At 51.7% G+C, this 15,650-nt stretch overlaps 1 protein-coding gene across 2 annotated transcripts in view; it reads left to right on the top strand.

Moving 5' to 3' along the window:
* Positions 1–15,650, top strand: part of TLN1 (talin 1) — a 35,741-nt gene that overhangs the window by 14,020 nt on the left and 6,071 nt on the right. For both annotated transcript variants that reach the window (XM_007968776.3, XM_073021757.1), the window contains exons 18-48: positions 591–758; positions 937–1,231; positions 1,813–1,979; positions 3,816–3,944; positions 4,119–4,235; positions 4,310–4,423; positions 4,624–4,758; positions 4,913–5,041; positions 5,787–5,889; positions 6,042–6,250; positions 6,980–7,099; positions 7,312–7,509; positions 7,711–7,850; positions 8,023–8,116; positions 8,219–8,308; positions 8,422–8,544; positions 10,585–10,728; positions 11,168–11,329; positions 11,572–11,712; positions 11,807–11,988; positions 12,160–12,292; positions 12,510–12,611; positions 12,695–12,865; positions 12,950–13,099; positions 13,212–13,313; positions 13,393–13,512; positions 14,246–14,392; positions 14,564–14,730; positions 14,888–15,071; positions 15,162–15,287; positions 15,388–15,504. In XM_007968776.3, coding sequence (XP_007966967.1) covers positions 591–758; positions 937–1,231; positions 1,813–1,979; positions 3,816–3,944; positions 4,119–4,235; positions 4,310–4,423; positions 4,624–4,758; positions 4,913–5,041; positions 5,787–5,889; positions 6,042–6,250; positions 6,980–7,099; positions 7,312–7,509; positions 7,711–7,850; positions 8,023–8,116; positions 8,219–8,308; positions 8,422–8,544; positions 10,585–10,728; positions 11,168–11,329; positions 11,572–11,712; positions 11,807–11,988; positions 12,160–12,292; positions 12,510–12,611; positions 12,695–12,865; positions 12,950–13,099; positions 13,212–13,313; positions 13,393–13,512; positions 14,246–14,392; positions 14,564–14,730; positions 14,888–15,071; positions 15,162–15,287; positions 15,388–15,504 — 4,479 coding nt within the window. The remainder of the gene's footprint in view (positions 1–590; positions 759–936; positions 1,232–1,812; positions 1,980–3,815; positions 3,945–4,118; positions 4,236–4,309; positions 4,424–4,623; positions 4,759–4,912; positions 5,042–5,786; positions 5,890–6,041; positions 6,251–6,979; positions 7,100–7,311; positions 7,510–7,710; positions 7,851–8,022; positions 8,117–8,218; positions 8,309–8,421; positions 8,545–10,584; positions 10,729–11,167; positions 11,330–11,571; positions 11,713–11,806; positions 11,989–12,159; positions 12,293–12,509; positions 12,612–12,694; positions 12,866–12,949; positions 13,100–13,211; positions 13,314–13,392; positions 13,513–14,245; positions 14,393–14,563; positions 14,731–14,887; positions 15,072–15,161; positions 15,288–15,387; positions 15,505–15,650) is intronic.

The raw sequence follows: 15,650 nt of genomic DNA, 5'->3' as shown, positions 1-15,650 counted from the left end.
GGGGTTCGATCTCCCCCCGATTCCCCTACGGTAACAGCCTCTGGCCTGGGCCTTCCCAGCTTTGTCCTCTCTGAGCCGCATACACTCGTTTCTGTACTTCTCCCTCAGCCTCCTAGGGGACCAGAACTTGGTGGGAGATGAAGAGGCCTGGCGAAGGCAGGCTTTGGGAAATGAGATCAGGTAGGGTAGTATAGGGACTTGCTCCCAAGATTCCAGGATGACCACTTCCAATCCAAGATCAAGAAGTGGAGTAAAGAAGCTGGGGGTAAAGGGATCCCAGGAGATACCTCCTCTCCTCACCCCATTGTAACAGCGCCACCCCGTTCTTTCCCCGTCACCATCGAGTGTATCCGCCTCATGTGTGTCTCCATTTGGTGTAGGCTGTATTTCTCTCGGTGTGGGTTTGTTCTTCAGTAGAGGTTCTGTCCTGCTGGGTGCTCAGGGCAGTGGCTCGGGGTAGGTTCTGGTTGCTTCTGTGTGCACTCTCCTTTGATGGGATTAATGGGAATAATGAAGCAGCTTACGCCTCTGAGAAGTGTCTGTGAATCCCAAGCCTGATCTCAGTCATGCTAACTGCTGTTTTCTTACAGGATGTGCTAATGCAGCTCGCCAAAGCTGTGGCAAGTGCTGCAGCTGCCCTAGTCCTCAAGGCCAAGAGTGTGGCCCAGCGGACAGAGGACTCGGGACTTCAGACCCAAGTTATTGCTGCAGCAACACAGTGTGCCCTGTCCACTTCCCAACTAGTGGCCTGTACTAAGGTGAGCCCCAAAGGTTGCTCTAGTCTGTGCTGAGGGGTGATACTACCACACACACGTGAGCCTTTCATTTTATTTCTTTGGCTCTGGAGGCCTCCTCACCCATCCCAGTTACTGCTATGAGCAGCACACTCTACCTCCTTTCCCTTGCCTACATCTCTGACATTCACTTTACCTACAGGTGGTGGCACCTACAATCAGCTCACCTGTCTGCCAAGAACAACTGGTGGAGGCTGGACGACTGGTAGCCAAAGCCGTGGAGGGCTGTGTGTCTGCCTCCCAGGCAGCTACAGAGGATGGGCAACTGTTGCGAGGGGTAGGAGCAGCAGCCACAGCTGTCACCCAGGCCCTGAATGAGCTGCTGCAGCATGTGAAGGCCCATGCCACAGGGGCTGGGCCTGCTGGCCGTTATGACCAGGCCACTGACACCATCCTTACTGTCACTGAGAACATCTTTAGCTCCATGGGTGATGCTGGTAAGACACCCACCCCCAGGAAAACAAAAAACCCCACCAGGGTTCCCTAAGCCCACTGGACATCATCCCTTTGTGGACCCAACCACTTCACCCCAAGAAACTCAGCACAGTGTGGGCTTGCCAGCCACACAATCATAGGCTCATCATTAAAGCTCTCTGAACCCTCTGCTTCCTCTTCTGTAAAAGGAATATTAAGTCCTCTACCTTCCCTGGAGCATTTAAAGAATATACCAAAGTATGCACAAAAATATATAGAAAGTGGCATGAAAGTGGTATAGCCTTCCCTACTGTACCCCTGACCCCAAAAGTTTTCAGAGTGTCTCATCTCAAGGCTACTGGCTGAAAATACCCATTGGAGACTGTCCTTCCGTAAGAACCCACTGGAGAATCTGTTTTTCTCAAGATCCTAAACCCAGAAAAAAAATAACCCTAAAGAAATCATGCAAGAGCTTTTGCCAGTCTCTTTTCTGTCCCTAAAGCCCCCGTCTACCTTGTCTACATCACTTTTCCCCACCTTTGTCCCCACCCCTGACACCTCAGTATCTCTGGCTTCCTTGCCTGACTATGCCCTGTGCTCTCAGGAGAGATGGTGCGACAGGCCCGCATCCTGGCCCAAGCCACATCTGACTTGGTCAATGCCATCAAGGCCGATGCTGAGGGGGAAAGTGATCTGGAGAACTCTCGCAAGCTCTTAAGTGCTGCCAAGATCCTAGCTGATGCCACAGCCAAGATGGTAGAGGCTGCCAAGGTACAAAGACTTCTGTGCACATCCCCAGACTGGGCCCTGGAGGGCAGTAGAAAGGTCCAGATGGTCACCCTCATCTGATAGGGGAGACCCAGGAAAAGCAGAAAATACAAGAGGACAAGTATAGGAGCACTCAGGAAGTGAATGAGCCCTAAGGCTGCAGGTGAGCCATGGCCCAGGTTTTGTTTTGTTTTGTTTTTTTAAAAGAGGTAGTCTCACTATGTTGCCCAGGCTTGTCTCAAACTCTTGGACTCAAGTGATCCTCCCGCCTTGGCCTCCCAAAGTGTTGGGATTACAGGCGTGAGCCACCGCACCTGGCCTAAAATTATTTTTTAATTGACATAATTTTACATATTCATGAGGTACATAGTGACATTAAAATACATATATAGCAATCAGATCAGAGTAATTAACATAGCCAGCATTTATCCAAATATTTATCATTTGTGTTGGGAACATTCAGTATTCTCCAACTATTTGAGACTATATAATATATTATTATTATTTTTTTTTTTTTTGAGACGGAGTCTTGCTCTGTCGCCCGGGCTGGAGTGCAGTGGCCGGATCTCAGCTCACTGCAAGCTCCGCCTCCCGGGTTTACGCCATTCTCCTGCCTCAGCCTCCCGCGTAGCGAGGACTACAGGCGCCCGCCACCTCGCCCGGCTAGTTTTTTGTGTTTTTAGTAGAGACGGGGTTTCACCGTGTTAGCCAGGATGGTCTCGATCTCCTGACCTCGTGATCCACCCGTCTCGGCCTCCCAAAGTGCTGGGATTACAGGCTTGAGCCACCGCGAGACTATATAATATATTATTAACTTTAGTCATCCTACAGTGGTGTAGAACGCTAGAACTTACTCCTATCTAGCTGTAATTTTATGTCCTTTAATAAATCTCTCCCATTCCTCTGTAGTAGGCAACCAGATCCTTTTTCTTTAAGTCCAAGGTCTTTTTTTTTTTTTTTTTTTTTTGAGACGGAGTCTCGCTCTGTCGCCCAGGCTGGAGTGCAGTGGCCGGATCTCAGCTCACTGCAAGCTCCGCCTCCTGGGTTTACGCCATTCTCCTGCCTCAGCCTCCCGAGTAGCTGGGACTACAGGCGTCGCCACCTCGCCCGGCTAGTTTTTTGTATTTTTTTAGTAGAGACGGAGTTTCACCGGGTTAGCCAGGATGGTCTCGATCTCCTGACTTCGTGATCCGCCCGTCTCGGCCTCCCAAAGTGCTGGGACTACAGGCTTGAGCCACCGCGCCCGGCCTTCTATTCCTATTTTTACCTTCTTTGCTGCTAGCCTGCCTGGGATTCCTCTCCTTCCTGGTCTCCCCTGTGAATACACATAGGCATTCAGTCTCTGGGGCCTCTGCTGCCAGCCGTACAGAGAAAGACAAGGCAGTAGGACACTGAAACACCAGGATGCAGAGAACCATCAGAAAGAAGCCCAGATGATTCCTAGGCCCCCTGGGCTCTGGGGCTTTTCAGTTGGCAGGAGTAAGCAGGTCCCTTGCTTTAGTATTCCTGAGATGCCTGCTCTAAACTGAGTCCTCCTTTGCCCAGGGAGCCCCCCTACTCACCTCACTGATGTGTGGTATTCCCCAAGGAGGGGAAGGCAAAACATTTCCACCTTAAGAAAGGATTTCAGCATCCGGTGGGAATCCTAGCCCCCTGAGATTTCCCATTGACCTTCATGAGGCAGCTCCTCTCAAAGGTGATTGTTTTTTGGTGGGGCCAGTTAGAGATGACTTCAGGAAAATACGTGAATTTTAAACCGAGTCTAGAGAAGTGAGAGAGGAGCTTCTTTAGGATCCACAGGAGAGCTGGGTGATGACTGTCTTTCTACCTCTCCCTCAGGGAGCAGCTGCCTACCCTGACAGTGAGGAGCAGCAGCAGCGGCTGCGGGAGGCAGCTGAGGGGCTGCGCATGGCCACCAATGCAGCCGCGCAGAATGCCATCAAGAAAAAGCTGGTGCAGCGCCTGGAGGTGAGGCTGGGAGTTTCACCAGGAGCAAGAGAGAATGTGGGTGCTGTGGGAGGAATTAACTGGAAGGGAGCTGCGGAGAGTAAGTTCATATGTCCTTGGGGCATAGCCTGGGCGAGGTAGGCCAGGGACTGGGCATGGGAATCCATGGGCTTGGTCTGACTACTCTCTTCACAGCATGCAGCCAAGCAGGCTGCAGCCTCAGCCACACAGACCATCGCTGCAGCTCAGCACGCGGCCTCTACCCCCAAGGCCTCTGCCGGCCCCCAGCCCCTGCTGGTGCAGAGCTGCAAGGTAAGACTCTAGGAAGCGTGTGGGAGTGGGAAGAGGGGGACTTGTGCGTCTCTTATGACATTTTTCACTTGCAGGCAGTGGCAGAGCAGATTCCGCTGCTGGTGCAGGGCGTCCGAGGAAGCCAAGCCCAGCCTGACAGCCCCAGCACTCAGCTTGCCCTCATTGCTGCCAGCCAGAGCTTCCTGCAGGCAAGGCACCCTCTCCGCACTTCTCTGACCTGACCTTCCCACCTTTCTAAGCCTCCATCTCCCATAGTTTGAATCTCTGCCAACAGCCTCTTTCCCAATACCAAGCCCCAGTGTTCCCTACGTCTTGATCATCATCAGTCCTTGTACCTAAGCCCAGAGGGAGGATGGCACACTTCATCCACCTGCCTATTCCCCAACAGCCAGGTGGGAAGATGGTGGCAGCTGCAAAGGCCTCAGTGCCAACGATTCAGGACCAGGCTTCAGCCATGCAGCTGAGTCAGTGTGCCAAGAACCTGGGCACTGCGCTGGCTGAACTCCGGACGGCTGCCCAGAAGGTATGGAAGCTGGTTGTGGCTTTGGAAGATGAGGCTGGAGTTCTGTAATGAGAGGAAATCTGTGCAGAATAACCCGATACGTGGATAATTGTGTGATCAGAGGCATTGGTGAGACACAGCAGGACCTCCTACACCCAAAACCCCTTTCTTATAGGCTCAGGAAGCATGTGGACCTTTGGAGATGGATTCTGCCCTGAGTTTGGTACAGAATCTAGAGAAAGATCTACAGGAAGTGAAGGCAGCGGCTCGAGATGGCAAGCTTAAACCCTTACCTGGGGAGACAGTAAGTATGTTTAAGACCTCGTTCTTACTCAAATCCTAAAGTCTTCCTTCCCCTCCGTGCACCAGAGCTGCTCAAAACCTTTCCTCCCTCCCTCCCTCCCTCCCTCCCTTCCTTTCTTCCTTCCTTCTTTCCTTCCTTTTTTATATCCTCTTTCTTTCTCTCGTTTCTTTTTCTTTTCTTTCTTTCTCTCCTTCCTTCCTTCTCTTTCTTTCTTTCTCTTTCTCTTGTTTCTCCTTCCTTCCTTGTTTCTTCCTTCCTTTGTTTCTTCCTTCCTCTTTTCTTCATTTCCTTTCCTTTCCCTTCTTTCCTTTCCTCTTTCCTATTCTCTTTTCTTTTTCTTTCTTTTATTTCTTTTTTTTTTCCTTGATGGAGTGTCGCTCTGTCGCCTAAACTGTAGTGCAGTTGTGTAATCTCAGCTCACTACAACCTCCACCTCCTGGGTTCAAGCCATTCTCCTGCCTTAGCCTCTTGAGTAGCTGGGATTACAGGCATGCGCCACCATGCCTGGCTAATTTTTGTATTTTTAGTAGAGATGGGGTTTCGCCATTTTGCTCAGGCTGGTCTTGAACTCCTGACCTCAGCTGATCCACCTGCCTCGGCCCCCCAAAGTGCTAGGATTATAGGTGTGAGCCATCACACCCAGCCCAAAACCTTTATTTAAATTGCCACCTGTCCCCAAGTACCTTCTCAGGTTCCTTCTCCTCACCTCCTTTCTCAAGTCCAGTTCTTCCCCCTTCATCCTTAGATGGAGAAGTGTGCCCAGGACCTGGGCAACAGCACCAAAGCCGTGAGCTCTGCCATCGCCCAGCTACTGGGAGAGGTTGCCCAGGGCAATGAGAATTATGCAGGTATGTGGGCAGAGGGCCAGGCATGGGGCATATTGTGAGGGAAGTAGGAAAATGGGAGCTGGATGAGGGATGGGACTGACAGAGGAAACCACTGGAATCAGGGCCTGGCAATGAAGGCACCTTCCCTTCCCTCTTTCTCCGCATCTCCCCAGGTATTGCAGCTCGGGATGTGGCAGGTGGGCTGCGGTCACTGGCCCAGGCTGCTAGGGGAGTTGCTGCACTGACGTCAGATCCTGCAGTGCAGGCCATTGTACTTGACACGGCCAGTGATGTGCTGGACAAAGCTAGCAGCCTTATTGAGGAGGCGAAAAAGGCAGCTGGCCATCCAGGGGACCCTGAGAGCCAGCAGCGGCTTGCCCAGGTCAGGTATTGGGAAGGGGCCACTCCCTCCCTCTCCCTCTCCCCCAGGTTCCTTCATAAGGCCCACCCTGATTGAGGCCAAAGCTTCTAAGCCTCGTCCGCACTGACAGAGCGATGTCTTCTCATGTCTGCTCTTGAGAGCCCCTCTGTAGATTCCACCCTTATGTTCTCTTGGTCTTTTATTTTTTTATTTATTTTATTTTATTTTATTTTTTTTTGAGATGGAGTTTCGCTCTTGCCCAGGCTGGAGTTCAGTGGTGCAATCTTGGCTCACTTCAATCTCCACCTCCTGGGTTCAAGTGATTCTCCTGCCTCAGCCTCCCTAGTAGACGGGACTGCAGGCACATACCACCACACCCAGCTAATTTTTGTATTTTTTTTAGTAGAGAAAGGGCTTTACCATGTTGGTCAGGATGGTCTCGATCTCTTGACCTTGTGATCCACCCACCTTGACCTCACATAGTGCCGGGATTACAGGCGTCAGCCATCATGCCCAGCCCTCTTGGTCTTGTAGAAGTGTCTCAGTTGGATTCAGTCATGGGCCGAGCTAAACACCAAGTTTGGGGAAGTTTAATTACTGTCACTTGAAACCCTAACCTCAGCCTGTTCACCTACAATGCTTTTTTCACTTTCAGAGGCAGTAGAGCTAGTCATCTCCCAGGTCGCATGAATGGAGGCGATCACTCAAATTTTTTTCACTTGGGCAACCCTGTCTCCTTTCTCACCCCAGGTGGCTAAAGCAGTGACCCAGGCTCTGAACCGCTGTGTCAGCTGCCTACCTGGCCAGCGCGATGTGGATAATGCCCTGAGGGCAGTTGGAGATGCCAGCAAGCGACTCCTGAGTGACTCGGTAGGAGGACGGTAGGGGGTGGGGGAACGTAGGAGTCAAAGAATGCCAGGCCTCTCCTTCCTCCCTCTCGGTTGTCCTTTGACCCTGACTTCCCAGATCTGTCCCCTTTCATTACTCCCATGCTATGTGCCCACCTTTTCAGCCCTCCTTTACGAAACTTCTCCCTGCATCATTCCCCATTCTTCTGTCTGACTTCCCCTCTCACCCTGCAGCTTCCTCCTAGTACTGGGACATTTCAAGAAGCTCAGAGCCGGTTGAATGAAGCTGCTGCTGGGCTGAATCAGGCAGCCACAGAACTGGTGCAGGCCTCTCGGGGAACCCCTCAGGACCTGGCTCGAGCCTCAGGCCGATTTGGACAGGACTTCAGCACCTTCCTGGAAGCGGGTGTGGAGATGGCAGGCCAGGCTCCGGTATGAAGAGGCAGAGGGTCTGGTTGAATGGTTCCCCCTAAGGGTTAGATAGGAGGCAGTTGGGTGACCAGTCCTGACTTGCTCCTGGCTCCCTTCCCTCCCCAGTCTCTAGCACTTACTTGAGTGTCTGGGAAAGAAGATCCCTTTTAGAGACAGATAAGAAAGGACAGGACAATGCATTGACTTTGTCAACTTCAACAGAGCCAGGAGGACCGAGCCCAAGTTGTGTCCAACTTAAAGGGCATCTCCATGTCTTCAAGCAAACTTCTTCTGGCTGCCAAGGCCCTGTCCACGGACCCTGCTGCCCCTAACCTCAAGAGTCAGCTGGCTGCAGCTGCCAGGTAAATAGTTGCTGACATGCCCAGCCCTGGACTGTGTGAGAGAGACTGGGGAACAGGCAGTTCATGAGAGCTTCCCGGCTTAAGAGTGGCTATAGGCAAAAGATAAATACTTACATAGGACCCAGAAATTATGACCTATTCACCTATTCACTCAACTTTCTGTCCCTCCCAGGGCAGTAACTGACAGTATCAATCAGCTCATCACTATGTGCACCCAGCAGGCACCCGGCCAGAAGGAGTGTGATAATGCCCTGCGGGAATTGGAGGTAGGCACATGGCAGGCTGATGGCATTGAGGTTGAGGGAAGTGTTCTGGTTTTGGGTCTGAGGGAGGTGTCTTGGATCTCACTTTGCCCTCCCCCTACACAGACAGTCCGGGAACTCCTGGAGAATCCAGTCCAGCCCATCAATGACATGTCCTACTTTGGTTGCCTGGACAGTGTAATGGAGAACTCAAAGGTCAGCACAGCCAGGAACTCAGAGGAGAGAGGGCAGTAGGATGGAGCTAACCAGATGCTGACCTGGGATTCTGAGAACACGCTCTGACTCCCCTGATGTACTCTGTTCCTCAGGTGCTGGGCGAGGCTATGACTGGCATCTCCCAAAATGCCAAGAATGGAAATCTGCCAGAGTTTGGAGAGGCCATTTCCACAGCCTCAAAGGCACTTTGTGGCTTCACCGAGGCAGCTGCACAGGTTATTTTCCTGAGATGGGTTCCTTGAATGGCCCCTACTTTCTTTACCCCGTCTCCTCTCAGCCTGACATACCTGTAGATAAATCAAGTTTATGTTTGCAAAGCCAGCTCTGTGGTATCTGGGTTGTCCTCCTGAAGTGGAGACACTTATCAGCAATTACTGAACATCAACAGTTCTGATTGCTGTAATTCCTGAACCCTGGTACTTTGGTTAGGATTACACTGCCCAACCATGAGGCCTTTTCCAGCTGGCTTTCTCAAAATATACTAATTAGCTTATATAAACCATTTTTTCATGTAATTACTACTTTTTTTTTTTTGAGATGGAGTCTCGCTCTGTTGCCCAGGCTGGAGTGCAGTGGCGTGATCTCTGCCCACTGCAAGCTCTGCCTCCCGGGTTCATACCATTCTCCTGCCCCAGCCTCCTGAGTAGCTGGGACTACAGGCACTTGCCACCATGCCTGGCTAATTTTTTGTGTTTTTTTTTTTAGTAGAGACGGGGTTTCATCACGTCAGCCAGGATGGTTTCGATCTGACCTCATGATCCGCCTCACCCTCCCAAAGTGCTGGGATTACAGGTGTGAGCCACCACACGTGGCCTGTAATTCTGTAATTACTACTTTCTTTCTTTTTTTTTTTTTTTTTTTTTTTTGAGACAGAGTCTTGCTCTGTCACCCAGGCTGGAGTGCAGTGGCGCGATCTCGGCTCACTGCAAGCTCTGACTCCCAGGTTCACGCCGTTCTCCTGCCTCAGCCTCCCAAGTAGCTGGGACTACAGGCATCCGCCACCACGCCTGGCTAATTTTTTGTATTTTTAGTAGAGACGGGGTTTCACAGTGTTAGCCAGGATGATCTCAATCTCCTGACCTTGTGATCCGCCTGCCTCGGCCTCCCGAAGTGCTGGGATTACAGGCATGAGCCACTGTGCCCGGCTGTAATTACTACTTTCTTAAAATAGTACTAGTGACAAAATTTCTAGTTACTTGAGTCATCACTTAACTTTGCCTTTTTCGACGTTATCAAGTATAAAACTACCTGTTAGCTCTAAAGTATTTTGCTTTAGTATTTGAATCCTTAAAACAAACTGGCATGAGAGTTCGCCTCAGACTGTTTTCCCTGAAAGCCTACCATCCTAGCCCTCCATCTCCACCACCTCCCTGTGCCCTGACAGAATGGGTGCCTTGCTCTAAGTGGCTTGAGTTGTTTTTTTTTTTTTTTGGTTGTTTGTTTGTTTTTGTTTTGAGATGGAGTCTCACTCTGTCGCCAGGCTGGAGTGCAGAGGCACAATCTCAGCTCACTGCAACCTCCGCCTCCCAGGTTCAAGAAATTCTCCTACCTCAGCCTCCCAAGTAGTTGGGACTACAGGTGTGCGCCACCACACCCGCCTAATTTTTGTATTTTTAGTAAGAGGGGGTTTCACTAAACCTCTTTGTTGTTTGTTTGTTTTTTCCCCCCAACTTGTGAAAATGCATAGAGGAAAAAGCAAAGCTAATGTGTATTGATTGAAGTATGAATCAAACATTAGGATGTTGTTTCTGTCATAAAAACGGCTTTTTAATCCCTCCCTTCCCTTTCCAAAAATACCTGATGCATGGAGGTGCTGTAAATGTGAATTAGCCTAATAACCTTCATCAGGTTTGAACTGTCTTTAAAAGAGGCTTTGCTTGTGTGCACAAAGGTGTATATTTGTATTTCACTCTTAAACTTTTTACTAAAGTAAGCCATACTTTTTACTCTAAGACCCAGCATACACAAACATATCTAAATAGAGATTTGATGAAAACCCTTGTTACATAGTTTTCCTTTTGATTAACTTTTTTAATCTTCTGAAATGCTTGAATATACTTAATGAAACAGGAGAGTATTTTTTTTCTTCTTTACAGTATAACCATAGTTTGCTAATGTATCTCCACTCATGGAGAACTCTGGAAAATAAACCCTGTTCTCTAAACTTACCTCTGTTCTCTTTTGTCCCTGCTATCACTATTCATTTCCCACCTGCAATCTTTATTCCTCACCCCAACCCCCTTTTCTCTTCCTAGGCTGCATATCTGGTTGGTGTCTCTGACCCCAATAGTCAAGCTGGACAGCAAGGGCTGGTGGAGCCCACACAGTTTGCCCGTGCAAACCAGGCAATTCAGATGGCCTGCCACAGTTTGGGAGAGCCTGGCTGTACCCAGGCCCAGGTAACTCAAGGGAATAGGGACCACAGGCAAGTCTGAGAAAGGGCAGGCCAACCCCATGGAGTAGAGGGAGGTGAGGCATGTGGGAAAAAAGGCAGGGACCCATCTCTGACCTTGCACACATGGCTTCTCTTTGAGTAACTGTCTTTTTCTGCCATGGGTCTCATCATTTTTCAGTTACTGCTAAATTCACAACTTCTCTGTAGATATTCGAGCTTACTCTCCCACCGGCCCTCTTATGGCTTCTCCGTTACTATGTCTTTCCTCTCCCATGCCCAGTTCATTTTTGGGTGTCTCTGTCTCCTAGATCTTGACTTCTCAGGTGACTCTGTTTTGACTCCCCAGGGTATTACTCTCCATCCTCTGACCCTAAAATGGCTCCTCCTTGGGTATGTACACCACCTTCCTGCCCTCATCGTGGCTCTCCCACATGTCTCCTCAGGTGCTCTCCGCAGCCACCATTGTGGCCAAACACACCTCTGCACTGTGTAACAGCTGTCGCCTGGCTTCTGCCCGTACCGCCAATCCTACTGCCAAGCGCCAGTTTGTACAGTCAGCCAAGGAGGTGGCCAACAGCACAGCTAATCTTGTCAAGACCATCAAGGTTCCCAGTGCTTGAATTCCCAGCCTCTCCCTGACCTGTCCGATCTTCTCTCCCGAGTCCCCCAGTTATTCTCTGAGGCCTTCTACCAAATCCCCTCTGCCTGAGCCCAAACTCTTTCTATCCAGACTGACCACCTAGCCTCTCCCCAAATCCTTTAAGTCCCGGGAAGGAGACCTGGACTTCACTTCCTATACCCCCTATGCCTGCATCCCAAGTCCTGAGAGCCTCTCTGTCACTTCTAGGCGCTAGATGGGGCCTTCACAGAGGAGAACCGTGCCCAGTGCCGAGCAGCAACAGCCCCTCTGCTGGAGGCTGTGGACAATCTGAGTGCCTTTGCGTCCAACCCTGAGTTCTCCAGCATTCCTGCCCAGATCAGCCCTGAGGTGAGGTGATGTGAAGGGAGATCTGACGGGCCAGCTTATCACCTCATCTTCCAGGGAATCCTGAGACTTACCTTCCTGCCTCCCCTCTCCCCAGGGTCGGGCTGCCATGGAGCCTATTGTGATATCTGCCAAGACAATGTTAGAGAGTGCTGGGGGACTCATCCAGACAGCCCGGGCCCTCGCAGTCAATCCCCGGGACCCCCCGAGCTGGTCAGTGCTGGCCGGCCACTCCCGTACTGTCTCAGACTCCATCAAGAAGCTAATTACAAGCATGAGGTACTGAGGGGTGGAGAACCAGTGTGGCTGGGGGGCACACATTGTGGCAGAATGGAGGATGGGCACTTAAGTGCAATTAGATGGGATGGTGTTGGGAGGATACAGGGGAAGGATAGGCTGGCCTTGCACTAGGGGATGTTCTTGATGTTGGAGCCCCTGATGTGTCTGCAGGGACAAGGCTCCAGGGCAGCTGGAGTGTGAAGCGGCCATTGCAGGTCTGAACAGTTGTCTACGGGACCTAGACCAGGCTTCCCTCGCTGCAGTCAGCCAGCAGCTTGCTCCCCGTGAGGGAATCTCTCAAGAGGTGAGGGGGAGAGGGTTATATGGAAAGATGTGTCTAAGAAGAGAAATGTCAGACTCAAAGAAGTTGGGGGATCATGGAGTGGCTTCTTAGGGACATCAAAGGGCTAAGATGTGCCAAGGAGGGTTAGGGTATTCGGTATGAAAGGAAGAGCAGTTCTGTGTAGCCAGAGGGTCCTTCTGCAGGTCACGATCAGGGCTAAAGTCCACTTCCTCCCCAGGCCTTGCACACTCAGATGCTTACTGCAGTACAAGAGATATCCCATCTCATTGAGCCACTGGCCAATGCTGCCCGGGCTGAAGCCTCCCAGCTGGGACACAAGGTACCTATGGAGACTCATGGGAAATCCCAGGGAGTAGGGTGAGAAAGAGGGAACCTGACCCCTAGTCCAACCCCTTGCCTCAGGTGTCCCAGATGGCCCAGTACTTTGAGCCACTCACCCTGGCTGCAGTGGGTGCTGCCTCCAAGACCCTGAGCCACCCGCAGCAGATGGCGCTCCTGGACCAGACTAAAACATTGGCAGAATCTGCCCTGCAGTTGCTATACACTGCCAAGGAGGCTGGTGGTAACCCAAAGGTATTGAGGGTTGGGAGGGAGGAGCTGTTACTAGCAAGAGGCTGGAGAAACAGGAACAACAGAGCTCTTCTCCTCTCCCCACAGCAAGCAGCTCACACCCAGGAAGCCCTGGAGGAGGCTGTGCAGATGATGACAGAGGCCGTAGAGGACCTGACAACAACTCTCAACGAGGCAGCCAGTGCTGCCGGGGTCGTGGGTGGCATGGTGGACTCCATCACCCAGGCCATCAACCAGGTTAGAGTCTTGGGGTGCCTGTAGACACACTGAGGCTACCCTGGGCCAGAGCCTCCAAGCACAGTGGCAGAGACCCTAACAGTCTTTCCCTTTCCCTGTCCTCCCCCTTCAGCTAGATGAAGGACCAATGGGTGAACCAGAAGGTTCCTTCGTGGATTACCAAACAACTATGGTGCGGACAGCCAAGGCCATTGCAGTGACCGTTCAGGAGATGGTGAGTTTGGGCGAGTGCCAGAGGACTGCCCTCAGAGAGCTGACTTTGGATATAACTTCACTCCTTCCATTATCACCAGGTTACCAAGTCAAACACCAGCCCGGAGGAGCTGGGCCCTCTTGCTAACCAGCTGACCAGTGACTATGGCCGTCTGGCCTCGGAGGCCAAGCCTGCAGCGGTGGCTGCTGAAAATGAAGAGGTAAACGTGGAGGCAGCTCTGCCCTGCCCCCTGCCCCTTGTTCCTGATGTGTCAGCGTCTAGGGCTGTCCCACCCCCACTCTCTCTGGTCTTTCATAGAAAGGGGAACAGCCTCAGGGCCACTCTGCTGAAGACTAGTGAGGCTCTGGGTAGGGACAGAGGATCAAAGCCTTCTTCAGTCACGGGTACAAAGGAGACAGCTCAGAATCTGGAGCCTTCCCGGACCTGCCTCTCTGGCTTCTGTTGACCCTCATCTGGGCCTACGGCTACTTCTTTGCTGTGCTGCCAGTCCATGTTCTTGTCTTTCTTGCTGCAAGGCCATGAAGCTCTTCCTTACCTAAGCCTCTAGCTTTCCAAGAAAGCAAGTAATTGGATCTTAGTAGGACACATGTAATCCCCATCCTCAAAACCCTCCATAACCCCATACAGGCCACATGGTAATCCACGGCCCTCTGATTCTAACACTCAAACATAAAGTGCTCCTCCCCTCCTCCCCACTGTGCTTAACACAATCCTCACCACTTAGTGCCTGCATGCTACTATTTTCCATGTGTAGGAGGTTACCTCCTGCCTAAAGGACATGAAACCAGAAACGTCCTTATGCTGGGAACTTTCTCTCTCTGCTGCTTTAATCTACGATGCATGTTTTTTCTATGTCCTTAGTGACTTTTCCAAGCACAGTGGTACCCTGAGTGCCCCTTGTAAAATCTCTCTCTTTTTCCCTCGGCTCACAGATAGGTTCCCATATCAAACACCGGGTACAGGAGCTGGGCCATGGCTGTGCCGCTCTGGTCACCAAGGCAGGCGCCCTGCAGTGCAGCCCCAGTGATGCCTACACCAAGAAGGAGCTCATAGAGTGTGCCCGGAGAGTCTCTGAGAAGGTGACAATGCTCATCCCTGCAGATGGTGGGACTGCCTCCAAACTCTGTAGCCTTTGCCATCCTCCTCCAGCCCTCTCAGCCCTCTCCTCTTGTCACTTCTCCCAGGCATGGGCAACCTTTTCATTTCACATGGCACCTTCCACAGTCACCATGTGACTTTCCCTACCCCAGGTCTCACACGTCTTAGCTGCGCTCCAGGCTGGGAATCGTGGCACCCAGGCCTGTATCACAGCAGCCAGCGCTGTGTCTGGTATCATTGCTGACCTCGACACCACCATCATGTTTGCCACTGCTGGCACGCTCAATCGCGAGGGTACTGAAACTTTTGCTGACCACCGGTAAGACAGGACCTGGGCCTAAGGGAGGCAGACAGGTCAGGGCATGGGGCTGGAAGAGGCAGGATAGCATTCGCTGGAATAGGGAAGACCTGGACCAGGCACCTTGGACAGGCTAGAGTGAGTAGGGGAGATCTGACTAAGCTGGGCCCTCTTTCAGGGAGGGCATCCTGAAGACTGCGAAGGTGTTGGTGGAGGACACCAAGGTCCTGGTGCAAAACGCAGCCGGGAGCCAGGAGAAGTTGGCACAGGCTGCCCAGTCCTCCGTGGCGACCATCACCCGCCTCGCTGATGTGGTCAAGCTGGGTGCAGCCAGCCTGGGAGCTGAGGACCCTGAGACCCAGGTAGCGGTCTGATGCCCCTAATTCCGGCTGGAACCACTTCCTGTCCCGCTTCTTCCTCCCATAGACCAGAGCCAACCCTCTCCCATACAGGTGGTACTAATCAACGCAGTGAAAGATGTAGCCAAGGCCCTGGGAGACCTCATCAGTGCAACGAAGGCTGCAGCTGGCAAAGTTGGAGATGACCCTGCTGTGTGGCAGCTAAAGAACTCTGCCAAGGTTGGAGAGAATGAGAGAGCAACATCAGGAGGGGCACTGGCTTAATGTACTTCCTCCTGTTCCTTAAAATCATTCCTCTACACTCCTCTGATACCTCCAGGTGATGGTGACCAATGTGACATCATTGCTTAAGACAGTAAAAGCCGTGGAAGATGAGGCCACCAAAGGCACTCGGGCCCTGGAGGCAACCACCGAACACATACGGCAGGAACTGACGGTGAGAGAGAGTCTGGGGCATCAGGGACTTGGGTCAGAGAGAGGGATCCTGAAAGCCTGTGAACCTGTGCCACACATATACTCACAGACGGAGTCACACACAGTCTTCTCTCTCATCTATCGCCAGACTTTTTTTTTTTTTTTGAG

The sequence above is a fragment of the Chlorocebus sabaeus genome, chromosome 12 (assembly GCF_047675955.1).
Source record: "Chlorocebus sabaeus isolate Y175 chromosome 12, mChlSab1.0.hap1, whole genome shotgun sequence".
In the NCBI taxonomy this organism is placed as follows: domain Eukaryota; kingdom Metazoa; phylum Chordata; class Mammalia; order Primates; family Cercopithecidae; genus Chlorocebus; species Chlorocebus sabaeus.
This window is presented reverse-complemented; position numbering and strand designations above follow the sequence as displayed.